This window comes from Plectropomus leopardus, chromosome 9 (assembly GCF_026936395.1).
Source record: "Plectropomus leopardus strain MGB_pleo_1.0 chromosome 9, ASM2693639v1, whole genome shotgun sequence".
NCBI lineage: Eukaryota > Metazoa > Chordata > Actinopteri > Perciformes > Serranidae > Plectropomus > Plectropomus leopardus.
Window position 1 is genome coordinate 31,717,108 of NC_142184.1, and position 27,744 is coordinate 31,744,851.

Below are 27,744 nucleotides of genomic sequence, written 5' to 3' on the forward strand. Positions count from 1 at the left end.
ATGTTGAAAATACTGAAATCATTTTTTTAATCCAAGAGGCCTGGATGAGTGGTGGGTTGGAGGCAGAACATTTTAAGGCTCCTTTTGTCAGACGTGTTTCACTCTCAGCCTCTAAAATCTGCGACCTTTAACGGCATCATGATGTTTCTATCTATGTCACTTGGCGTCAGCATCAGAGCCTAACTGCCAGTTATAAATGGCCGTAATAAAGAGGACATTTACAAGTATGGATTGCATTTTTATTACTCAGCACATACATATTTCTTCCTTCATAGCATTTTTTTTTTCTTTCTGTAGGAGCTGGTAAGGTAGTTACAGTAGCTCACACAGGGCAGGCAATTCGGGGTCACTCTTTTCTTTCAGGCAGTATTTGATTGAAAATTTGATCAACTTATATTTTATTTTTGTTTAGCCTCAAAGTAGAGAACCATGACTTCCATCTTGTGACTGAAAGGTTGATCCTTGAACTGGCATGATAAATCAGGGTGGAGAAAGTGAAAAACCAGAAGCACCCCTCCATCTTTACCACTACTGAGGGTGTAAATGTGTACAACTGTAAAAAAAAAAAAAAGTGTAAGTGTTCCTGCAAAAGACTCTCAATTAAGCTTCCCAAAATAACGGTCATAGTAAGAAAACTAAAACTCCCTTTATATAAGTCCAAGGGTAACATCTCTTTTCATAACAGCTATTCGTGTAGAGTTTCGAGGCAGGGATGTTTTGCATTAACACATGCACACAATCTGTTTTATCTGTTCTGTTGATTTGATCATGAATCTATTTAATCTGATTGTTTGTTTTGTTTTAGTTGAATTTGTTGTTGTTATTCAAATTTAAGAGCCCAACCAAAGATGGAGGCTGCAAATTAGCTCGTCACTTTATACATCTGTGCTTTACATCTTCATGGTTTATGCTGAGTTTATGTAAATTCAGGAGAGTTAATTAGATTTGTTTTGGGATAATATAGTGTTTGGTGTTTGTCTTTAGCTCTCTGATAGTCAAGAGTGCTGCAGGGATGCATATTAAATCATGAAACATGAAATAAGAACAAACCATGATCCACCACACAGCTGGACTGCGTGGGCGTGCACAGATTGTGTTTGACTGACATCTCCCTCACTCTGCTGCAGCACCTGTGAAGGCGGGGCAATTTACACCTTCAGCCTGAGCAGAGGACTAATCAGAGCAATGGAAAACACCTGTGGGGCTGAGCGGTAGCTGTTGGATTTTTGTGACTTTAGAGAGAGAAGAAAACAGGGAGTACTGTAACAGCTGGAAGCAAAGAGAGAGATCCTTTTTTCTCTGATGATTTTTTTTCTATATTTTTTTATGCCTATGGATGGTTCCTACAGAATGGTTCCTTTTTTCATATTGTAAGTAAATCCACTCTGGTACCTTTATTCTTTTATGCTTATTTTTTCTCCAATGTATCTACTGAGCAAATTTATTGAAATTAAAAGCATGCAAGTTAAATTATTCATAAAACAAGGACCCATGGTTCAAGGTTCAGATTTATTGTCATTCTGCAATACAGGATTTCACAATAAAATGCAAGTATAGCCCCCTCCACGCTACACCCACAGAAAGAGCTTAAACACATAATAATATATTTTATATCCGAGAATAAAACAATAAAATAGGGGTGGCAAGACTAGTTTCAAGTAAATTAGAATTCCTAGGTGCAGTGCAAGCATGACATTTGGAGCTGAGGTATACGAGAGGTGTCACTTATTTACTGGGGGGGGGGGGTAATTACTTATTGTATAAGAATTACTATCCTTACTGTAATTAAGTTGTATTTTTATGTACTTTTTTAAAAAAAAATCAGTAATTTTACTCGTACTGTTTTTTTTATTACAAGTATTGTACTTGGCTACATTTCAAGCTGCATCAGTTACTTGGTACCCTAAAAGCAATAAACTGTGTGAAAGTAGAACAAAAGAAATTAACCCTTTATCACCTAAATTGACATCAGTTTTTCCTGTGATGTGTTTAGATGCCTTCCATAAGCATTTTAGCCCCTGAAATCTGAGAAAATTAATTTGATTTCTCGAGAAAACCTGAGAAAAACATGAAAAGAAACTTGGCAAGAATTGTCCCATGAATTGCAAAAACTCTTACTATAGTTATATTTAAAATCTCATCTTATTACAGAATTATTATTTTTAGCACATTCTTAAGGTCATTCCTAGTTTTGGGTTGTTTTTTTTTGTTTTTAAACTTTTTTTGTGCTTGTTTTCAGGTTATTTTCTTGTAACCTTTCACTAATTTCTTGCTTTTTGGGGGGCCATTTCTTGTTAAGTTTCTTGTTGCCTTCTTTTGATGTTTTTTTTTCAAAGATTTCAAGCCAATTTGCTCAGGTTTCAAAGGGTTAAAAAAATCAGCTGCAGTATCTGTGGCTTCAGAGGGGAGACGCTGCACTCTGCAGACACGATGGAGCAGATACATGATGTGGCCTAAATGTTTGCATTCACTGGCTTAGTGGAAGAGGTTGGGAGGGGTCGGAATGGCAGTCGCACCTGTAACGGAACGCCAGGTCCAGTATTTACTGAAAATTCCAAATATGCAACAATGCAATAAAATGAAGTTTACATCTGTATGAGTTATGGTTGACATTACTCTTACAGCACAGGCTGTTTCTAGGATCCATGTTGTCCTTTAATATACTTTGGGATCTGCACAGGCATCTCCTAAATGTACTTAAAGTATTTAAAGTAAAAATACCTAATGCAGGAAAATCTTCAAGAAAAAAAACAAATCCCAAAAAGGAAAAAAAGAAAAACTCAAAATTCTTTAAAAAATAATCCAAACAAAAATTGGCATATCATTTTCTGTGAATTGACTGATTAGTTAATCAACTCATTGTTGTAGCTGTATAAAGTGTTGATTTTGTTTTTACCAAAACACCATATAAAAGAGTAAAAGTATAAAATAGCCTAAAAAGAAAATGCTTAAGTAAAGTACAAGTACTGTAAATTCATAGTACAGAACCTGGGTAATTGTACTTATTTACATTCCACCACTGCTGTAAACATGTTCACTTCTGCTAAAAAACAAAAAAATTGGCATTTTAACATGAGAGAATAATATGAGGATTGACTGGATTCTATAGCTGATCCAGTTTGCTTCATTTTATAGCCCTTGCGGTTGGCGCTTTGTGAAGGCTAAGTAGAGATGGTATCCTCTGTTGAGCTGCTGGTGAAGGTCCAGGCTGACTATGATGTTGTTTTAGATGTACTGGAAAATCTGTTTCTCAAAGCACTTTATAATAGTGGAGGTTTTTCATGTCAAGGACTCATTTAATTGATACATATTAGGTCATAGATCCTCATTTGTTAAGATTTCGTTTCAGAGACCTCTATCTGAAAAGATTTTGGTCATTAGATATCATCAAAACCAGAATCTTTGTCGTTGACCACAGCTAAGAAGATTACTTTGGGGAAAGTAAAACATGAACAGAAAACAGAAACAGACACAGACACTCTTTTGACTCTTACTCATGTTGAGCTACTCTCTATAGTGAATTGATTAGTGAAAATAAACACTTCTCCATTTTTCTAGGGACCTCCTGGAGCTTCCTTAAGGACCCCTGGTTGGGTACCATTGCTTTAGACCAGACACTGCAGACCTTTGAGGTGCAGGGACGATGGCGGCTGTCTTGGAACAGGTTGGAACACTCTTCTGTGACAGTGTTAAAAATGTCAGACGTATTCTTAGATCATGGCCAGGGATGTTATCCAACCCAGCAGCGTTACTTATAGTCACTGTCAGCTGGGGTCTTCTCAGATCTGCTGTGGATACTGATAGTGGCCGATCCTCTGGAGGTTGGTGGACTTGGCAACTGAATTTTTGTTGAGTTGATCAAAGTCGCCATAAAAGGTGTTATTCTCATCTGGTGAGAAGGCCTCACCCATACTTTTGTAGCTTGTGATAGTCTGGGTTGCCGATCACATGTTGGTGTTGGGGTCACTCATGGTCTCTCCTGATGCCCTCCCTTTACCTCCTTGTTGTCAGCCTTTAGCCTCGCTCTTGCAGTTCTGTATGCTTCCTTGTCACCTGACCCATGAATGCTCATGTTCAGCTATGGTAAGGCCTTAAAACAAAAGCTAAACAAGGATCCTCCAAGACACTAACTGCTCACTAGAACAGAACAGTTAATAAGTTGTCAGACAAATCAATGAGCTCTCTTCAGCATGGCAGCCACATTCCCATAGGAAAGAGTCATGTATGCCGAACAATACTAAGCAGTGGATAATTCCACTATGAAGGAAAATAAGTGTAAAAAGTGTCTCATCGCAGCGCCTTGGACCAACTCCAACCTCATCAGAGGGGGGAATTTATTTCGGAGTCAGAAATGCATTGGCTTTAATTTCACGCTGCGCGCATTTCGATACCAGCAAGAGGGTGTAAAAGGAGAGGGACAGGGAGAGAGAAAGACAAAGAGGAAGAGAGAGAAAATATGAAGTTTAATTTTCTGCCAAAAGTCACCATACCAAAGAGAATTAAAGTTGATACACTTACAAACAAAGGAGGAAGAAAGGGAAAATAAGATAAGGGGACAGGGGAAATGGTTTATATCAAGGTTATGGTAATTCACGGGAGGCGATTGGAATTTTGTTTTGCAAATAATTGAATTCATTCAGTGTTTGATGTCTTTAGTTTTGTGCAACTGATCGTCAGCAATGCTTTCAAAATTCCATTTTATTTCTGGGATTGTAGTCAGAGAATGGTTATAAACACAAGAAAAAGGCTGTGTTGTTGTTGTTGTTGTTGTTGTCGTCAAGGCTGCTTGTGTGATGGAACTTTAAATATAGTGGACAGTGAAATGAGGGAATAAAGGCATAAACGCTTGACAACATATTGGAGGTTGAAATGAAACGTTTACCTGCAATTTTTTTTCATATTGTACATGGGAACAAAGTCAAACAGATCAAACAATCAATGGTGCGGTACATTTTTGTGAGGATGATGTTTGAATGGCTTTATAAATCCAATGCAAGACTCAAATGAATAAAAAGGAGTCTAATTTTCTGACCAGCTCAAACTTTGGTGAATTATTTATGACCATAGACTGAAACAATGGAAGTATCTATGGTGATGTCACCCATTAGTTTGTGGACTAAAGGGTGGAGACTAGAGGGTGGAGACAACCATAACTCTAGTTGCCAGGTTAGTTAGCACCGTGCACTTACAGCTATGGTTAACTGTGATAACACTAATTTTCATTAGTGAAAAAAAGGCTTAAAACCATAAATTGGTGCAACCAAATGGTGAACAAGTGTTAACACGAACAAGTACCGAACAAGAGACAGCAACAGCTACATCTATACTCTGTTAATCTGGCGTTATGCCATGGTTATGTTACCCATGCAACATTGTTGCTCTGCTTGCGACTTCTCAGCAGACAGCATCCACCTGTCACTCCAATATAGCTATGCCCCTAATTATGCATAACTTTAAGTTTAAGGATGCACAATAATATTGGCATGTCATCGGTATCTGCCAATATCAGCTTGAAAATAAACTTTAGGACTCAGCCATCATGCTTTTTCGTATTTTGCACAAAAAATAAATATTACATACATGGGAAAGCATTGTATTTCATATCTCCATCTGCTGATGGGCCACCACAATCAGAGTATGCGTAATGTTATGTTAATTCCATTACAGAAGAAACTTGATGATAAGGACTCGGTGTAAGGAATACTTCGAAGACCTCCTCAATCCCACCGACACCCCTTCCGGTGAGGAAACAGGGCCTGGGGACTCAGGGGTGGGCTCTTCCATCTATGGGGCTAAGGTTGCTGAGGTGGTCAAAAAGCTCCTTTGGCGGGGCCCCGGGGGTGGATAAGATCCGCCCGGAGTTCCTTAGGGCCCTGGATGTTGTGGGGCTGTGGTTGACACGACTCTGCACCATTGCGCGGACATCAGGGGCAGTGCCTCTGGACTGGCAGACTGGGGTGGTGGTCCCTCTTTTTAAGAAGGGGGACCGGAGGGTGTTTTCCAACTATAGGGGGATCACACTGCTCAGCCTCCCTGGTAAGGTCTATTCAGGTGTGCTGGAGAGGAGGGTCCACCGGACAGTCGAACCTCGGGTTCAGGAGGAGCAATGCGGTTTTAGTCCTTGACGTGGAACTGTGGACCAGCTCTGGACCCTTGGTAGGATCCTTGAGGGTGCATGGGAGTTTGTCCAACCAGTCCACATGTGCTTTGTGTACTCTGAGAAGGCATTCGACCGTGTCCCTCAGGGAGTCCTGTTGGGGGTACTCTGGGAATATGGGGTATTGGACCCCCTGATACGGGCCATCTGCTCCCTTTACGGCTGGTGCCAGAGGTTGGTCTGCATTGCCGGCAGTAAATTGGACTCGTTTACGGTGAGGGTTGGACTCTGCTAGGGCTGCACTTTGTCACCGATTCTGTTCATAACTTTAATTGACAGAATTTCTAGGCACAGCCAGGGTGTTGAGGGGGTCCGGTTTGGTGACCTCAGGATTGGGTCGCTGCTTTTCCCGGATGATGTGGTCCTGTTGGCTTCATCAGGACGTGACCTTCAGCTCTCACTGCATCAGTTCGCAGCCGGATGAGAATCAGCGAGAGAGAGATCCTGCCCCAGGTGAAGGAGTTTAAGTATCTGTCGTGGTGAAGAGGGAGCTGAGCCGAAAGGCAAAGCTCTCGATTTACTGGTCGATCTTCGTTCCTACCCTCACCTATGGTCACAAGCTTTGGGTAGTGACTGAAAGAACAAGATTACGGGTACAAGTGGCCAAAATCTTCCTCTGTAGGGTGGCTTGCCTCTCCCTTAGAGATAGGGTGTGAAGCTCGGTCATCCGGGAGGAGGAGTAGAGCCGCTGCTCCTTTGCGTTGAGAAGAGCCAGATGAGGTGGCTCGGGTGTCTGATTAGGATGCCTCCCGGACGCCTCCCTGGTGAGGTGTTCAGGGCACGTCCCACCAGTAGGAGACCCCGCGGAAGACCCAGGACACGCTGGAGAGACTACGTCTCTCAGCTGGCCTGAGAACGCCTTGGGATCCCCTGGGAAGAGCTGAACGAAGTGGCCAGGGAGAGGGAAGTCTGGGCTTCCCTGCTTAGGCTGCTGCCCCCGCGACCCGACTATTGATAAGCGGAAGAAAATGGATGGATGAATGGATGTAGCCTTCTGTACTTTACTTCTATTTCTTTATTTTTTGCTTAGAGGATAGTTTGGATATGCTATTTTAGAGTTTTAGTCTTACTAGCTTTTTGGCTCTGGATGGCAATGTTAGTCTGTGGGTCAGTTCACTACTTAAGTTCATATTGAAATATCTTGAGAATTATTGAACAGATTGCCATAAAGATGTATCAGAGACTTTGGTGATACCTTGTCTTTTCATCTAGTGCAATCATCTGGTCACTTAATGTTTTTTTCAAAGCACTCCAATATTTACATTGCACAACAGTTGTGCAAGAGAGCAGGAAATTCATATGTATTTCCCATACATATTTTTTTGGAAATTCTGTTAAACTTTGTACAATCTAGAAGCTTGAGTTTTGTGTGCCCGTGTTCAGCTGAACCACAGACTGATCTCAGTACTCAGAGGAACTCCACTTTTTTCTGTTTTTCTTCTCTAGTCTTTCTACTTTTCCCTGTTATCGGTGTTTGAAGCCTTGCTAGCAGATTCATAAAGTCCCTGGATAAATCCAAGTTCTTCGCTCAAGTTGAAACATTTTAACTCATGGGGATGTGTCTTTGCATCAACTCATGACACCCTGGGCAAATTTCCAACACCAACGCATCTTTCCATTGACTTTGTTACACTAGCACCAGCTCTAAGATTCACATTGTGTTCGGCTGTTGTGTTATTTTAGTTTTAGATTCTTGTTTAGTGTATAAAGTGGATTGATTGATAGATGCAGCTATCTTTCTTACTTCAGTGGTGAAAGCTGACTGTTTTTGAATGTACAGGTTTGTCTTTTGACAGCAGCTTTGTGCTCCAACATCAGCTCGTTTATCATGTGGGCTGAGCTGCTGATTCGTTATGTCATCTTTTACCACCTCAGCTCACCTACTGTTGATACAAACAAAGAGGTTTGAGAAGTATTAGGATGGATGAGGCAGGAATTGGCATAAACTGTATGCATGAGTGTGTGTATGTGTTCATATAAAAACGGAATACAGTCGTTTTTTATCAGTGTCCGTGTCAAAAAAATAGCAAACATCAATAAGAAGCAATCCCCATCAGCAATCCCCATCATCAACAGCTGTTTTTTTTGCAGGAGATCTCAAAAAATAGTCACTAATCTTGGCACTAATACACATAAAAAGCCCTTTGGAAAACAATAAATTGGTAATTATTTCCCCAAATTAAAACTACTAAATATATCCTCAGTGGCTGAGCATGCATCCAACTCTTCGTTCTTTCTCAACTAAAATCCGAAGTCCTTGGTACTCAGTGAGGATTCTTTGTGCCTCAGTCTGCATTCAGCAGCCTCCTGCCTGCCTTTACTGTACCTGCCAAGAGCTGCTGCTATTTATGGAGCTGAGAAACTGCTACAGGGACCTTATCACACAACATGCATGGCAAAACAACACAGGCTACAGCACTGTCTTTTTGTCATTGCACTGAAGAGAAATGCAGTCTAATTAGGGACAGAAACACAAAAGAAGAAAAACACAAAAAAGCATAGCAGTATGTTTTTGGAAGCTCTTATGTGACAAAATGCTCATGTAATCCTCAGATCAGCCCTTGACCCTGTCTTTTTTTATCCAAGTCTAGACAGAGCCAGTAAGCTTTTAAATGCTCGAAAGATGATGACTGTACAGGAAACTTGTTCCCAGAGTAATGGCTGAGTCACCGCTGTGTTGCTCTGTGTGGGAGATGAAGGTACGAGCAAGCCTGCAGAGGGCATGGCTCGATGCAAAGACACACAGCAACAACCCAATGAGCAAGGTGAAATGTAGTCTGTTGATTTCCTATGGAGTTGGGTGACTAAGGAAGCTTGTGAAGGTTGGGTTGAACTCAGTCACAAAGATATACAAGGAATGACCTCGATCTTTTCACGCTCCATTACGTGATGGTGGCATGTAATGTATTAAGGGCCGATCACACCAAGACGTGCTAGAAAAGCGTTGCCAACAAAAACTATTCTTTCCCTATGGTACAGCGCGCCTGTAGGGAGCTCCTCTCATGCTTTTTGGGTGTGCATAAAAGTTAAAATATTTTTCACTTTTCAGCTCAAGGCACAGAGTCACACCGCTCATCAGTGGCACTTTTGGTCACAGACACGCAGTATGCACACCCAGCCTAGATCCAGATGCATGCATCCATCATTTATGTAGTCATGTTATATGATGTACCAGCCCATTCGCATTCCGAAATTGTCAAATACCGCTGCTTTTGAAGTGCTTCCGGCATATGATCCCGACACCAAAAGCCACCTTTCACGTCTACATGATACAAAGCTGGAGAACGCAGCCAGACAGAACTGTTCGCGATGTTATTATATGCCGCCGGACAGCTGGACAGCACCTAATACCCCCAGCAGCATGATACGTGGTTGGTCAGCGTCAGCAGAGAATGTGGATGGAGGGAACCTGTTGTGTCCACATGACACGTCCCTGGAAGACATGAGGTTGAAACGCTGCTGGTTATGATGTAATATAAGGAGCATGAAGGTCCTGATAGGATGGGCAGGAGTGGTGTTGGATGGATCCAAATAACCCCAGACTCTCATGTGGGAGTCTGGTGTTTGCTTCCTGTCTGAATGTGATGGTTTTCTTTCTACACCTTACCATGTACATCTTTTGACTAAACCTAACCATCCGTGCCAACATTTGCATTTGGTGATATCCTGGCGTTGATTGCCTTGTGTTTTTGTTGCCTAAACATAACCACGTTCTGTGTTATCATAACGTGCTTGTGTTGACATCACGGTAGTAGTATCCCTGAACATCAATAGCAGATGTAGAAGGATACCTAGAGCGTAATATGTAGATGTAGAAGTCCACTGAAAACTGGCAATATGTGACTACATTGGATGAGAATGTGTTAGTTGTACTTAACATCGCATCACGATATACTTGCATCTCATACGTAAGAAACATAGTCTTTTTCTAAACCTAACCCACAGACTTTATATGAAAGATGGGTAATGTAACAGCTTCCCAAAAGTGAAGCCAAAGCAGCTTGATTGCCCCCTGGTGGCTGGCTTCAGTATAGGTCATAAACCTTGCCCCTTCATTGATAGTGAATAGGACATGGGCTGAGCTAAAAAGTCAAAGCACAAATCAAATTTTTTTTCCAAATATGGTTTCTGTCATTTTCGGTTGTTCTTATCATGATGATGTATGTCTGAGTGTTAATTTTCCTGATAAAACTGGTTTTAATTAGTTATTTAATGCTATAAAACAAAGGATTGACAACATGATTGACAGCAGTGTGTGCTCATGGCACACAGATGGAGCACAGGGGTGGTAACTCAATACCGCTAGTACTGCACAGACTCTGGCTCCAAATAACATCACCAGCACAAGATGGCTTCAGGATATTTTGGCTTCATTTTTTATGATAGGAGGAAAAGGCCTACAGTCTATGAACTAACACAGTAGTTTTGGTGCCTAAACCCAACAGTGCCACCACCATGTAATGCTTTATTAAGAAGTCATGGTTGATGTATTTATGTGATGTATTTATCTGCGATAATTGCTATGAAATTTGGTGAAGACATACATGTTTTGTGAGGTCGTATAGTGTATCATACTGTGTACCATGCATAGATATCTTAGCAGCGTGAAAGGACTATCACTGATTTGTGTACAGTTTGCTTTGTTGTATTTTATAATTGTTCTTAAAATAAAAGATTGAGTAGAGAAAGTACCACAGTAAGTTCAACATCACACACATAGGCTATAACATATTGTTGCCTATGGCTAGCAAATAGCTGCCTATTTTACACATCCAGCAGTACACATAAGCAATGATAGCATGAATTCTGAGCTGTGTTTCTGTCCTCCTGACCAATGTCAGTACCATGTTCACTCTACTTTTAGCTGTGATTTAATCCTCATCATCTCAAGGGAAATATCTGGCTTTTTAGCAGCTAAATACACCATAGTCACAGCTTAAAGTACAAGTAAATAGACTGACCACACTGCAGATACACACACACACACACACACACACACACACACACACACACACACACACACACACACACACACACACACACACACACACACGTAGAGGCCTGGGTATCCACCCTGACACATAAAAGAGGAAACTGTTGCCATCGGAACATAATGTGCATCTATCTTCACCACATGCTCATTTTAAAATTTAATATGTGCTACAAAGTGTGTGATGACATGAGGACAGTGATGGATGACTTTATAAACCCAGTCCAGCATGAAGAAACATGTTCTACATGCACAAGTGAGAAAGCAATTACAGCAGAGATAATTCTCTTATATACACAAATGTCATCTCACTCCTCCTCATTCAGCGTCCTCCGTCTGTCTGCGTTTCCCTCACCACCGCTCACTTTTTCAAATATTTCAACTATTGGAGCTTTGCTGTATGTGTGTCTTTGACATGATCAGAGAGCAGGCTTGAAATTAGATACATTTTTTATGACAAGGGGACTCAGGCATTGACTTTAAGTATTTAAAAACAACAAATGCATCAATTTTGCAAGCTAACATAAGTCTGAGCTTTTTAGCCACATGGTTTTTCTGTGATTCATGTGGTTTGAGAAGGGTTGTTATATTATGCATTCACCTTTTTTTGATTAGGTTTTTCAGGACAATTACCACCAGTAGACCAAATGGAGAAATTATATGGTGCTTGCTGTGTGGTCTGCTAAAGGTGTAGTTGGTAACTTTTATGAAAATAACTTCTGTTATATTTGCTGAAACTGTCACTACACTGAAAAAAAGATTTCAGTGTCAACTAAATTTGTCAACGAAATAAAAATATTTTCTTCAATCTGTAACACATGAATTACATTTTTTTAATTTGATTTCCAAGCAGTTGTGTCAACTGAACTTGATAACTTGATTTGAAAAAACTTAATTCATTTAGGCGTTACTTATTGACGCAACTATTTTGAGTTGGTTAACAGTTGCCTTTTTTCCAATAGTACATGAGACAGATAATTGAAAAAAATCATGTTCCTAGTCCTCCATTTAGTGCTTCTGGTGGCATTCTCTAGAATCAGACCACAGCTGAACGAAAACAATTGGACCTCAAGAGTCTCTAACTGGTGTCAATCATGTGGGTCGCTGTTTGTGAATTACAGAAAAAAATGTCAAACTAGGCAGCTCTGATCAAATACAAATAAAGATTTTGATACTGCATTACCAGTTTTTTCTCTGTTTTCAGAAACATATTAGTGTACTGTTTAGCTGTTAAATTAGAAAGTTTGTGACCCAGCCACCATATTGGAAAAAGTTGAGCTGAAATGAAGCTCTGCCCACCGGTTTGAGCAAACTTAATCATTTCACAGCTAAACAGTACACTAAAAAATAGGCTATGTAAAAAAATAGGGAATGCAGTAACAGAATCTTTATTCATAACTGATAGTCAGGTGATTGACATGATTGGCAGCTGTGTGAGAGTCTCCTCAGCTCTCACTGGTTGTTTTTGTGCAGCTGCTGTAGATAGCAAATGCTTTTAGAGTCACTAAAAATTGGAGGAGTATGATTTTTTCCGCACATTATCTGTCTCATTTATAACTGTTTGGATATAGTGAAGGTTTCAGCAAATATGACAAAAAGTGATTTTTAGAAAAGTTACCAACTACAGCTTTAATTTCCTCGAACTCTAAAGGTCACGGGGAGTTAAAACCATCAATCTTCAGTCCACAGCTTGATTTTGAAGAGGCTAGTCTGCTCCTTTAGTTTGCAGTTTCTCTTTTCATTCTGATTGCACAATAGGTTAAAAGACACCATCGGTTACTCTGATGATAATAATTAGCACCTTGTTCCCGTCAGAGATTTGTCTGAAGCCTGTAATTTTATTTTACTTCAGCTCTGAGGCAGACTGTTTTGATGGTTATGTTCCTGAGTGCTTCTGGGAAAGGGGCAAGCAAGGCCTTTTCAGTGTTTTAAAATGTTAAAACAAGCTTTATAAAATCTTACATCTTCAAATTCTGCGTTCTTTAGTAAATTCAGCTGTGTTTCTTATGAAAAGGAGTCAGGGGAAGAATGTTCAAAAATGTACTGCTGGACCTTGTAGGTAGTTGATTAATTCAACTTGCATGTGGCAGCATGCACTGTATACTCTAATGGGTCTACAGTAATCATGTTACCATTATGCCAACTCAAAACTAAAACACCATCCATTTCAGTCAACCATTTATTCTGTCTAAAAGCACAAAATCAATTCTCACAGCATGTTGTGACATTGGTAGATGCAAAATAATGAACATTGACAGAAAGGTTACTGGCCAGCTTTTCCATGAGTACATTTTAAATCTGTTATGACTCACCTTGATGCTACTTTTAAAGCCGTTACACATCCATAGTCCAACGACACAAGTGTTTTTACTCATGTTGCCTGATTTGAACTCTTCTCAAGCCTGTATGGGCGTGTATGGACTGTGTATGATTGACAGCTCCTTCAGTCATATTAGTGTTTTGCACCTGTTAGGGCAGGGCAATATACAAAGCTGTTTCTGTCACTAAACTTCAACCATAGCTGAGTTCTAATCACACTGATATGTAAATTCTTTGAATTTCTTTTTTTTTTTAATGAAACAGAATACTGTTGAGAGATGAAAGCACATTTCAGCAGTGCACTCCTTTCCCTCCTATCCTCCCCTTTTCTTCCTCATACTGCAGGATTCAGCTGCACCAGTACAGCAACAGTAGGATAGTCATGCCTTTACACACCGCGAATGTAATGCTTACACTCACAGATGCACGCACGCACGCACACACGCACATGCACGCACACACACACACACACACACACACACACACACACACTCACTCCCATTCTCATTGACAGTGTAGCAGTAACTTCTAACTATGACAGCTGTGAGATGTTCATCCAAATAGCACTTTTAATAGTAACAGCAGAATTCAGGATGGCTGTAACCACACACACACACACACACACACACACACACACACACACACACACACACACACACAAACACACACACACATACACAATACATATATACTGTATCACAGTGCACACATTCTATGAACCCATGTAGGCCTTCATAGAAAGAAAGACTTATATCATAGATACACTCCTCACACTACTACAGAGACATAAGGATGCACATGCACGCACTCTGCAGAGGACTGGGTTGCTATAGTAACATCAGTAGAGAGATACATAAGACATCTTGTTTGGTCACTGCCCTTTTGAAATGCTCGTCCCCTGAGGTACTTTTCTGAGGAGATGAGAGTGTAGTCTGGAGATGGGCTATGTGAGACATCCTGTGCTGCATTTACAGCAAAGATTTACAGATATCTCTGCTCCTGTGTCTGAGTGTGCTCATATATGCCATCACATGTCACAACACAACAAAATCTCACCCTGACAATTTATCATATTGTAATGTGATTTTTTTTTCTTTTAAACCTAGTACAACAGGAGGAGTCATGTTGGAGGTCTACATGAAGCAGCAGACATTGGACTCCATTGTTGAGCTTTTTCCGTTTTCCTCATCTCTACAACAATGGTGGTGAGTCCACCAACTGGCCAACATGCACCACATATTAGCCAAAAACCACAAACAAAACCAAAACATACAGAATCTCTTTGACCAATGGAGCCACTACAGTATAGATCCTGAGGTTGGCATGACAACCAAGCAGCCTAATATCCCTAGAAACTACATCCATATTTGACTCTTTCTCACCTCACAATTTACATCCAGTGTAAATTTTGAGTGTTAGCATAGTAGGGCTGCAATTATCAATTGTTTTTATTGTCAATTAATCCGTCACCTCATTTCTGGATTCGCTGATTAGTTGTTTGGTCTATGTCATAATATGGTGAAACATATTGATCAGTGTTTCCCAAAGCCCAAGACGAGATCCTCAAATCCTCAATTATTTTGTCCACAACCCAAAGACATTCAGTTTATTGTCATAGAGGAAAAGAGAACCATAAAAAAAGAAGCTGGAAGCACAATATAAAAACAAAAATAATACTCAAACCAATTAATCAATTAACAAAGTAGTTAGCAATCATTTTTTTAGTTAACAACTAATTCACTAATTCATTGCAGCTCTACACTGAAGGGATTAGTGTGCCTCATCTGTGAAGAGGCAGGAGGTAAGGGTCTACTGAAGGTCAGCCGGTGGATAGAGTGTTTAGCAGGTCAGTTTTTTAGACTCACAGACCTGCATTAAATGCTCACTTTTATACTAACAGTAATCTTAACCATACCTTAACTACGGTCTATGATATAGTTGCTTAGCCTTGGCCTGGTCATTGAATGCTTAGTAATATTGTGTTTTGCTGAATTGTTCAATGCTGAAAATCTGGTTTTGCAATCAGAGTTGCATTTTTTAAGAGTTTATATGTACTCTTATTTATTTTATTCCTTAATCTTATTTCCAAAGTTTTTGTCCATTATTCCAGTCTGTGAAAAAAAGTGTTACTCACTGAGTTATTTGATGAAACATGGGGACACGACATGATTGGCTTGATGATCTCACACTTTCTTGAAGGTTAAAACCCAGATTCCTTGCATTAAAAACCAGAATAACCAACCTGTGGTTTAATGCCTCTGTTGCCTTCGTAAAGATGCAGTTACAGTTTACATCCATCTTGTAGTCATGACATTTGGCATTGCTTCGAATATGCTTCGAATATAGATGTTACAGCAATGGACAGAGGATCTAAATCATCAGCACTGTTTCAAGGTGGGGTTAAGAACAAGATTAATGTCACCAGTTCAGTATTTGACCAAATTGCTCCCCTTCTGTTCCTGAGTTATGATGCTGAGTAATGGCCAGAGAAGTGTTTTCAGCAGGACATTATCAAGTCACAGTGAAGCTGATCTTTGACCTTTTGGATTTAAAATGTCATCACTTCATAATTTTATCCTATCAGACAATAGTGTGAAGTTTCATAATAAACATATAAACTCTTGAGTTATAGCCAAAAGTATTCTTTTTGAAATCACAGTGACCTCGACCACCTAATTCTTGTCAGTTTATCCCTGAGTCCAAGAGGACATTTGTGCCAATTTGAGGGATTAAAATATCATATTCACGAGAATGAGATTGTCAAAGTGACCTCTAACCCTGACCACCAATATGTAATCAGATTATCATTTAGTCCAGGTGGACATTTGTGCCAAATTTGAGGAAATTACCTCAAGACAGTTTTGAGTTAGTGCATTAATGAGAATAAGAGGGGCAGAAGGTGAGAGTGATCTTGACCTTTGACCCCCTATTTCTAACCAGTTCATCACTGAGTCCAAATAAACATTTTTGTCAAATCTAAGGAATTCCCAAAAGATGTTCTTAAGATATCATGTTCACAAGAATGAGGCAGACAATAAAGACTTTGAATTTGACCTTAGACCTTTTGGATATAAAATGTTATCACTTCATCATTTCATTTTATTAGACATTTGTGTGGAATATTGTCATAATTTAGGGTATAAATTCTTGAGTTTATGGCCCAAAGCATGTTTTTTGAGGTCACATTGACCTTTCACCACCAAAATCTAATCAGTTCATAGATAGTGCAAGTAGACGTTGGTGCCAAATTTAAAGAGATTCCTTCAAGGCATTCTTTAGGATCATGTTTACGAGGATAAAACGCCACAGTGGAAAAAAAAAAAAAGACATGTACCGCAACGGTAATGCAAAGTTGAATCTGGAGGTTGGTCTATAAAATCTATTTGGCGTTTAAAAAAGTACACTAATTTTGATGTTTGCACTTGTTTTTTCATTGAGTAAAGAGGTAAAATTGAGGGTTTGTTCACAGTTTATATCTCTTCTAGCAAAGTAGTGTTGTCTTGTGCACCCACAAGAGCTATGGCCATAAACTATACAAAACATTACCCAGGTTGTAAAAGGATGGATTTTTCTTTTAAATTCTGACGGGGGGATGCAAACGAAGACAAATCCAAAGACTCTGAAGCACTAAAAACATGAATCATGCATGAGGCGCTACAACTCAATATTAAGGAGGTGTTGCTGTGACGCTGGGTGTATAGCTGGCAGGTCTATATGAATTCAGGCTGTGTGGGTGGTGATGCACTGTGGTCGATAGAATTCACACTGGGCCTTCAATATCACACCATCACACAGTCTCTTCAGCTCAAAGCTCCATCTTAACAGAGGTAATCATTTATCCTCTGTGAATCCACAGAAATGACTGTCTGCCACACACACACACACACTCACACACACACACACACACACATTAGTCAATTCTCGCTCCCTCTGCTGACACCGTCACAGATAGAGTGATGAAATGATTTTCTCCTCCAGTGCTTTTCAATTCACATTAGGGGGAATATCGTGCCCCCGTTTTAAAACGACTGCAGGTAAATCAAACTATATTGGGTCCACAGAAAAGCCAGCCCTTGTCTCTTTATCAGCATGATCTAGAGAGGGCCATATATGTAATTGCATATCTAGCTTATTTTAAAATGGAGAGTAATTTTTATGATATGGTTTAAGTGCGATGGGATTTTTATGTAAAGTCTAAATTATAATCATTTTTGCTCTATAACTATTGATATTTTATGGCACAATAGTAGAATCGCTTCAGAATATAGTGTGAATGTGGCTGAGAGTCCAACAGATTTTTGCTACATATATTTTACACGGGGGATACTCAACTTGCTTTGTTTGGGAGCCACTTTTGCAAAATGAAAGGAGGCCAGGAGCCAGTAGCAGCAATTCCAGGATTTTAGGATGGTTTTAGGATTTTAGGATGTTTCTGGGACTTAAGGACGTTGGGGGCTTAGCTAGGACACCTGGGGATTGGGGGGTTCTCCACTGGCACTTTTTTTGATGAACAAGTTCTATTTTGATGCTCCTTTATGCACTCTGGCACCTATGTATACTTAAAGTACAAAAACACTTTTTCCTATTTTTGTTGTGAATTAGACAGTGGTTGGGGGGCCACCAGGCACCCTTTGGGGGGCCAGATTTGGTCCGTGGGCTGAGTATCACTGTGTTACATCGTATATACCACTGCAATATGACGTATTGACTTCTGGATATGAGAAAAGAAATCTGCAGTCAGTCATGCTGATTATCTCTTTCAAAGTTTGCTCAGACCTGGAACTGGTACAACTTTGTTAGCAACAACTCACACAAACCTCCAATAAGAAACACACACTAGCTTACACACAACTCAAAGAAAACAGAAAATTTCTGTTAAAACTGGCTGCAGAGGAGCTGATGAACAAAAAGCTCTCTGAACAAGAACAAAGCACTACAAAGCAAATCAACGCTCAATGCCAGCGTAATGACATCTGGGAATTAAATCGCTTTAGAGAGCTGCAGTCAGGTATTACCATCCCACGCTAACTCCAAAAAACACACCAACAAACTCTGCTATTCAAATTGACGGCACAGAGTCAAAACATTCTTTCTTTCTCCCGTTCCTTTCCCACCTGGCAGAGGATTGATATCCTGACAGCTGTTTTTAGTCCCAGCACTAGCCAGCAATTTGTTTTACTGGCTCAGTTTTTGGCCTGATCAGCTCAGTGTTTCAAAATGTTATCGTTAACATACATATCTCCCGTAGAAAGTAGCCTTAAATAGCCTTCAAAAGTAAGCAGCAACAAGTGTTTACCTCCTGTTTTAATTACGACAAATGATCTGTCTGAGTTGAAAGAAGGCCTGCATTACGAACTGTAAATAGGACATTTTAAAGACAGGCTTTAACCTGGCAGGGAAGGCCTAACAAAAGATAGTATTGAGCTGCATTATGGGAAATAGAGGATCAAGCATTTTGGATTGTTTTGACCTTGACATTGTAAAAATACAGTAGAGTGCTACAGGTATAATATTTTTTGTAGGCTGACCCTGACGTTAGTGTAGGTGTGGTTTTCTCAACCTAAAGCCATGGGCATTTTTTCATTGTTTGAATGTTAAATTGTGAATCTACACTGGTTACAGGCATTGTGTTTTCTCAAAAGAAACTTTCGTATTCACAGGAAAATGCACAGTTTCTGCTCATTACATGCATTCAGTCTCTTTTCATGATAAACTTCGCATAAAGGTTTAAAAAAAGTGGTTTTTAGGTTTATTTCCTTACGTTTAGAAAACCAAATCATGTGGTTTGGTGAAAAAAATAAATAGATTATGGTTTGGCTTACAGTAAGCACATTTGTGAATGAAGCCAATGCAGAAGTGTCAAAAACTGCAGTTGCTCTAACGTCCACTTGAGGCTGGCTCTAAAACAGATTCAGTCTTTAACCTCTCGTCCAAATATGGTCACTGATGGCCCCAAAAACCAACATGGTGTAGACCGAAATGCTGAACTGGCTTCAAAACGGGAGTCCACAAATCAATGTGTGAGGTCACTGTAACTATGCCCATTATTTTATGCAGTCTGTTATCCCATCTACCTCTGACTTTACCTGCCCTATTCAAACTTTCTCACTTTTAATACCTTGGTAATTGCCAAGAGCATCAAAAAATAGTGCTGTGCATCTCATACTGCTGCTAAAGGGTGTTTCGGTCTATCTGTGTCTAATGCTTAGGGCCTCTCACTTGGCATCGGTATCTAAAGAGTTGGGAGTGAGACCGGGTTGCACATACCTCCCCTATGTACAACAGTGCACTGTCCATGGTGCTGAAACAATAGCTAAGGGATAGTCACATGCATCTCAGCCAATAATTTCATTGTTTCTTGCTGTTTCCTTTTACAGTTTAATAAGCTTAAACAGAGGGGGCAAAAATACAACTGCTGTGGCTAAACCCCCGAAAGACAGTTTGTGGCACTGGGTATCAAAAATAAGGATATATCTATGAGGGAAAAAAGTATGATCAGATTTGATTATGTAATTTTTTGTTTCTTCAAAGTATTACAGTGGCTGCAAAAATTATGTATAAAATGCGTATTTTCAAGCCCGCTGTAAATAAAGTTTGGTACTTAGATTCCTCAAAGGCATTCATGTGTCATCAGTGCTTTGTAACTTAACTAATACTAACAAACAAAGTCAGCCTCATGAGCAAATAGTCATGTTTTGAGTAAAAATATCCTCAGGTCAAACTGGGTTGCATTAGTATAATATAAATGATCATTAAAAGATGGATGTTGTGTTAAACTGAAGCAGAGTTTTGTCAAAACTATGTTAAAATGTGAATCATACGGTCCTGCAACATTCACACCATGCCAGCTTTTATTCATAGCAGATAACAAGGAATTCAGTATTCAAAAACCTGGTGCCATCCCCTGCAGTTTGGGTTATTGCTGAATTTAACACCCACTGGCCTCGGGAATCATTGACTTTATTTCTCCTCACAACCTTTTGCCACTTAATTCACCTTGGCCAGAAGGAGAGGCAGTGACAGTCTTTTTTTATACACAGTTTAACTTTACAGAAACAGAACAGGATATAGCTGCTGCAGCTGCACTGATACACGCAAGATACAGCACACACATGGCAGTCAGTGATTATCACTGGAAGAAAGACTGAGAATGGAAATATTAACGGGATTATGAAAATCCAATTAATTATGTATTGATAACTCTGGTCAGTTTCAACCCAAACATGAACATAACATGTATTTTTCACTAAGCCTCTCCTCTTTTTTAATTTGAACTTGGTTCCCTTATCATCCCAGCTGTTCGTCAGAGACCACATGACGTGAACAGCTTACGAAATAGAAGAAATTTCAGTTAACATGATCAAATTCTACAGAGGTAATTATTTGGATTTATTTATGTGTCATAAAAGAAAAAAAAGTATTTCTCTTCCTCAGCCTAACTTATGACTCTCTCTCACACACACACACACAAACACACACACAGAGGTAATTACCCATGGTTCTCTGTGGGGCATCTGTTCGTCTGATAAGACTTGGGTTCATCTATCTCTCTTAAAAATCAGTTGGTTCTGAGAAATCATCGCCTGGACCTCTGGCATGAAATGACCTGGTGTGGTCTGTGGAGTAAGGTGTGTGTGTGTGTGTGTGTGTGTGTGTGTGTGTGTGTGTGTGTGTGTGTGTGTGTGTGTGTGTGTGTGTGTGTGTGTGTGTGTGTGTGTGTGTGTGTGGCACTGTAATGCTTCCTCTCTTTCTCTGTCATTCACTGTATCAGCTGGTTGTCCACCTGTTTCATATAGCAGTGCTGATGATCAGGGCTATAGACAGGATTTTAGAAATGCTGAGCCTTTGTCTAAACCAAATCTTGATCTCCTCCAAATGTGTAACCGAAATAACTTAATTAACTTTTGTGTCTACTCTCTATAAATGTTTTCTCACTAAATGCTATTTTAATGCCTTCTCCACACAGCAAGGATATTATGCTGGGGGAAGAAATACCAAACCACGTTATTTTTTAGCTTCTATTTCTCTAGATGAATCCAAATTTAAAGATCTCTAAAGAATTGATACTTGACTTCCTTTCGTCAGGTAAACAGAAATAAAGCTCCAAATGAAAGTTTGTACACACCTTAGCCTCACTGAAATACCATCAAATTATCATATATCAAAATTGTGTTCAAAGCTTGTTCTGCTTTTCCCAAGTGGCTTAATGGACTTCACCTCAAATTAAAAAATCTATATGTTTCCTCTTACCTGTAGTGCTATTTATTTGTTGGAGATATCGGCCGTAGAGATTTTGCCTTTTCTCCAATATAATGTAACTACATGGCACTTGGCTTGTGGTGCTTAAAGCTCCAAAATAAACACATTTGGAAAAACTCAAAAGCAATGTTTCTTTCTAAAAATCATGACCCTGTGACTCAAGGTAATCCACAGACCTTGGTGTGAGCAGTTTCATGTAGGAACTACTTTGTTTTAACAAAACTGCAAAGGAACAAAGGAAGTGTGACACTACTGCTAGCTCAGCTAGCACCACTGAAGTTAAAGCTCAGCCGAAGAGGACACCATTTATGTTTACATTTCGCATTTCCTTCTGTGCAGTGATACGGTTAGCAGGTGAAGTTCAGTAGAAAATAGTTCCTACATAAAACTGCTCTCAACAAGGTCCTTGGATTATCTTGAGTAGCTGAGTCATGATTTCTGTGAGACGTTGCAGTTAAATTATTCAAAGCTGAAGACATCTTTACGCCCAATATCTCCAACAATCGGCAACTCACATAAAAGCAATCTACATTGATAAACAGCACTACAGGTATGAGGAAAAATTAGGATTTTCAGGTGAACTGTATCTTTAAAATATAATCAGCAACATCACCTATTATAGAAATACTCTCGTAAATATAGGTATATATACAGAGTGGAGAATTTTAATAGCCGCCGCAGCAGGCCTGAAAGGATCTGTGTTTGTTTTAAATAAAGGCACCCAGATGCTCCTGATCGCAGGGCTTGTTGAGGGCAAATCCAGCACTGCAGTTGCCTGTCTGAAGGCCTGCTGTGTGAAGAGATCAGCGTGCTTTGGATTCTTAATTTTCCTCAAAGTTACGCAAACATCTCAAGCCTGTATGAACGCTCAGACAACAAAGAGCTGCGAGACTTCAGAGAAATGTCAAAAATCACATTTCTGCTGCTCACATCCACACAGCACCGCTCACAAAAGAAAAAAAAAACTATAAGTGAAACAAATCCATATGGAGAATTTGCACATTTACTTGGGTTTCAAAAATACTTCCCACTGATTTATATACTTATACTTATAGAGAGTGTGTATCCATAGCAGCATGAAGAGGAAATAATGAAATATGCTGCAGCATTATGAGCATTTCTTATTGTGGGAATGATTTTGAAGACATTCGTCTGCATTTAATGACTGTGTAAAGGCAGGGGAGCCTGAGAATAAAGAAAAACACGGTACAGAAAAGACAGGCAAGTTAAGAGAAAGAGAGATTGCCACCTTCAATTCTCTGCCCAGGGATAAAGAGATCGCTACCCTCCATTTCACAAGTCTGTCCCTGATGAGCTGGTTTAGTCGGTTCTGCTTAGAGGTGGGCCAGCCACAATTACTGGCAATCCACTTAACTCGTGACAGCTTCCCTAAACGTGATAAATTACACTGGCGGGGCAGAAATAACATTCTAAACTTTTGTTTGATGAATTTGGTCTCTGTTTTGTTCCAAAACTTTGCAAGGTAATGAGTGTAGTCCCACAACTCCCGAGGTTTTAATTGGTGTGTTTTGTTGTGATTGTTTTTCTGAGGAGTGCAGGAGAGCGTTAGTGACACTGATTTATTTCTTATCTATCTGTCTATCTGTATGTCTGTCTATTTATCTATCTGTCTCTGTCTGTCTGTATCTATCTATCTATCTATCTATCTATCTGTCTATCTATCTATCTGTCTATCTATCTATCTATCTATCTATCTATCTATCTATCTATCTATCTATCTATCTATCTATCTATCTATCTATCTGTCTGTCTGTCTGTCTGTCTGTCTGTCAAGTTTGAAGACTTCCCTGAAAAGGTTAGAAAGTGTGTATCTACATTCTGACTCAGGTGTGTAATTGATGTGACAGTGACGATTAAGACTTAGTTACATGGGCAGATCATGAGACAATGGGGCCCCTGGGCACAGACATGCAGAGGGCCCCACCACACAGACTTTGTGTTGGTTTGCCTCATTTTTTATGTTGTTTTGCATCTCTTTGGAGTTGTGTTTTGTCACTTTAAAGGGATTTTTTTTGTTGTTTTGGTTGTTATGTGTCTCTTTGTGGTTATTTTGTTTATGCTTTAAACAATTTTGTGTCATCTTGTGCTTGTTTTGTGTTCTTTGTAATCTTTTTGTGTCTTTTTGTGGTTTTGTTGTGTGTCATTGGTAATATTTTGTAGTTTTTTAGTCAATTTATCTATCCTATCTCTTGGCTAGTAACGTTAGCTGTAATGTTTCATGTAAATGAAAATGTATTGACCACAATACATTTTCATTTACTGTTTCTTCTCCTTTCTTTTGTGGGATCTTAATTTTTTGTTTAGGTCCTGGCATAGCAAGGAAATTTGCTCATTTTTTGTGATGATTGTGTATAAAATAAGATTTATTTTTGAGATTATGAAACAGGCTACATTTTACTAAAGAAACAATAAATACATGCATTTATTGTTTGGTTTTCAATCAGTACTGGTGAACATTTTTGTTTAAAAAAGCTGAGAGAGCTATTGGCCCTGCATAGGCAGCTCAGTGTCAACCACAAAATGTACAAGAGGCCTTGAGTTTAGCTGCTACAGCACGAGGGTTAAGCATGAAGTGACAGTTTTTGTTTGTTTGTTTTTTTGGCTTGCTTTCCTCAAACATTCAAACACAGAATGACTTCTTGATGACTTCATCATTTATGAATGCAAGTAAAATGTGTAAAAAGCCAGACACACACAGGCTCATGCAAACATTAACCATGTCCAAAACACACATCATGTAATTCCACAAATGTTCACATTCTGCTAAAGCCAGCCAGTGAAGGTCAACGGAGGGACCGTCGCTCACGCAACTTCCTCAACTGGCTTTGAACACTAATGCCAGTTTGGCTCCTGGGGCTCCACAATGTCAAGGCAACACGCCAGCCATCATGTTCCTGATGGGAGCCAGGGACCAAGAAACATTGTGAAACACCAGAGGCTTTGGCTGCAAAGGCCTGGCAAAGTGAGAAGCCTTTATGCTTCGTTACGGATCTGAATCCAAAACACTTCATTAATGCAAGTAAACATTCAATCCCAGCAACTGGATTTGAAATTTCTAAACTGTAATGTAGATCGATGAAAACAATAAATGCAGGGCTGCGTAATATCTCTCTGCCTCTTTTCTTTTCTGGGACAATAGATTGGTTTCCATTCCCGCTTTGATTCATCCGTCCATCTGGCACTGGCACACAGTCCCAAACACTGCTGATCAGATTTTGCTGCATGCATGGGGAAAATGATGCTTATTACCACTGCTCTACAGCATTTTCAGAAGTGGGTTAGATAAACAATATTTTGAGAGATGTATTAACTTTCTGTCAAATAGTGAGACAAAAACTTTGACAGTGATGTCTTTATGTTTGATAGTGAGTTGATTTGGACTAGTCGAGATTAGCATGACGTTAAAGACTAGCAGAAAATGGCATTGTTCAGAATAATGTTGGAACTATTATTGAGGACTACATCCCGACTTTAGCTCTGTACTTGATGGAGAGACACGACATTTTTATCAATCATCTCTTCTCACAAATTTCTTACGATCTGGCCTAAAAGTGCTTTTTCCCATTTAGGGTGTATAACATAGTTGCTTTTTCTTTGTTTCTTTATAAATTAATTGTGTCTCTCTATCTCAAGTTGGCTATACTTTGCCTCTGACTCACACACACACACACACACACACACACACACACACACACACACACAATTGCTTTAATTCTTCACCGTTATTCTTTCTCTTCCTTGTGCCCTCCTCTGTCTCTTGTGCATATCTTCTTTCTGACACACACAGAATCACTGACATTTTCACCCTTCTTTCTCTCTCTCTCTCTCTCTTTGCTTCCACCTTGAGCCAGCCTGTCTTTGCCCTCCTCTTCCCCCCATCTCATTCTGATGCATGGCTGTATATTTGGCCTTTGTGGAGACTGCCTCGCTCCTGGAGGATTCTCCTGGAATCAATTTACCCTGCCTGTGCCAAGCCACTGATCAACAATTTACAGGCCATCAACTGCTGGGGCTGCTGGGAGGCTGTTTAACCGGTATATTAGGTGTCGGACATGACAGAGCATTTACAGCAGGTATAGTCCCTTTAAACACAAAGAGTGCAACATATCAGGAAAACCTTTGATATACTGTGTTTGTACAAATGCATCTGCACCAGTTTTATTCAACCAGCAGTGCCCTGAGTGTTTGCTGACATGCTGCCTTTTGGGACCTAAGTGGATTTAATCGATGAGGATTTAGTCTGTAACACAAATGTGCTGCGGCAAACTGTGTTCGGAGCTCTAAGCCGGGATCTCGTAATTCAAATATTTTGTGATGTAGCTTATCGGCCAAGGTTTCGGTGGCAGGTCAGAATTCTGTTTGGCAGCGGTGGAGTTGAAGGATGCATGGATAATTTTGCACTTAACCTTCATGTAAGGCTAATTCATACATGTAAACCCCATTACAGAGCCCTCACATGTCAATGCTTTATTTTGTTGAGTTGTGAAAATGGCAGTATACAATTTAAAAACCCAGCTCCATATCCGTATCCATGGAGATTAATTAGATTCACAGGGGCTCTCTCTTTCTCTCTCTAGATTCTCTAGAGAAAGGGGGGAAAAAAGACAGTGAAAGCAAGAAAGAACAAGAAAAAACAAGCGAGGAAGTGGGAGGGACAGTCAGGCAGTTCAAACGACAGACAGGCAGATAGGAACGTAGCGGTTGCCATGCGACGGCCATATAGAGCGGTGATGGCCGTGGTAATGCTACCTGGCATTCTGTTCAGTGATTTAATCAGCTCGCCCAGCCAGCCATAAATCATCATCAGGCTGAGTTACAAAAGCTTAAAGGAGAAACACAGACAAACAGCCGAACTCACGTCACCGCTGCTGAAGGGAGAGCTTGTTGCTCTGAATGGTGTTTAAGTTTAAATCTTCTCTCAGAGTGGAACAATTACATGGTCCAGTGTGTGGTGAGTCAGTGGTAGTCCTCAACATTTGACTGTGTTTTCAGGCCAGTATAAGACTTAAAACTAAAACTCAAATTAAGTCGAATTGTTTTTGAAGAAAAATCAGTATATTAATCCTCAGTGTTTTTTTGCTATGATATTTACTCCTTCATTAGTGTTCTCCAGGGGGGGCTTATTTTTAGCTCCAACTGACAATGTGGGTGCTGGAAGTGCAGCTCGTGCAATACCTGTGTGGGTCGGTGCTGAAAATAGTTTGTCTTTTCACTCCAATTCCTGTCCTTTTGTCCATCTTTATATACAGTCTATGCTTGTCACCTATTCAGTTGTTTTTATAAATTTTGAATGATGTTGGAGCACTAGTTTGGATAGAGACAGATGGAATTTGTGGTGGCAAGTCATTACATTGAACTGGAAAGGGTCGAAATTACCTGGGCGCCATGAGTTATTTGTCGCTTTTTCACCAAAGAGAAAAGCCAGATGTTAGTTGGTGTTTGTGAGTTTTTTGTCCGGTGGGAAAGAAGCTTGAGCATGCAGGAGCTGGCATGACTCAGCAGGTTTTGAAGTAGCAAGGCAAGGGTCTCAGTGCTAATGTGTGATATGTTACGGTTGGTAGTGCACCATGGAATATGAAAAAAAAAAATTCACAATAACTGTAGAATATATGGTTTATGTGTTTTGTTTTTTTAATTGCTTTACCACCCGGAGCAGTTCAGGTGGTTAACAACACCTGCCACCATAGAGCTCGTCAACTTATTGGTGTGCATTATGTGTAAATATAGTTGTGGTTTCATCTTTTCAAACATTTTGAACTGACAAAGATCCAAGTGGGATCGGAACGTTGTTTGTCATCATTAAACTTGTGTGGCATGGAGTAGGTGTGCAAACATTACTTTTTTTGTATGTTGATGCTTTGTGCCTACGTGATATAACTCCCCTCTCTCACATTATATTTCCGTCTTGCAATTACCATAATAATGTTCTAACTTGCAGTGGAGCATTGTAGTAATGATTAATGACAAAACTGATTTCATACATATAAACATCTTTAAT

At 39.8% G+C, this 27,744-nt stretch overlaps 1 protein-coding gene across 1 annotated transcript; it reads left to right on the plus strand.

The window, feature by feature from the left end:
* The first annotated feature begins 1,235 nt into the window (after positions 1-1,235).
* LOC148188774 (uncharacterized) lies at positions 1,236-24,822 on the plus strand. Its single transcript, XM_088081492.1, has 4 exons — positions 1,236-1,370; positions 3,559-3,664; positions 14,573-14,671; positions 24,516-24,822. The coding sequence occupies exons 1-4, from the start codon at positions 1,337-1,339 to the stop codon at positions 24,580-24,582; spliced, it is 306 nt and encodes a 101-aa protein (XP_087937618.1). The 5' UTR covers positions 1,236-1,336; the 3' UTR covers positions 24,583-24,822.
* Positions 24,823-27,744: the final 2,922 nt, after the last annotated feature.

Coding starts and splice junctions, on each gene's coding strand:
- LOC148188774 (XM_088081492.1), top strand. CDS start 1,337: ATGGTTCCTACAGAATGGTTCCTTTTTTCATATT. Junction 1,371..3,558: donor ATGGTTCCTTTTTTCATATT/GTAAGTAAATCC, acceptor CCATTTTTCTAG/GGACCTCCTGGAGCTTCCTT. Junction 14,672..24,515: donor TCATCTCTACAACAATGGTG/GTGAGTCCACCA, acceptor ATTCTGCTAAAG/CCAGCCAGTGAAGGTCAACG.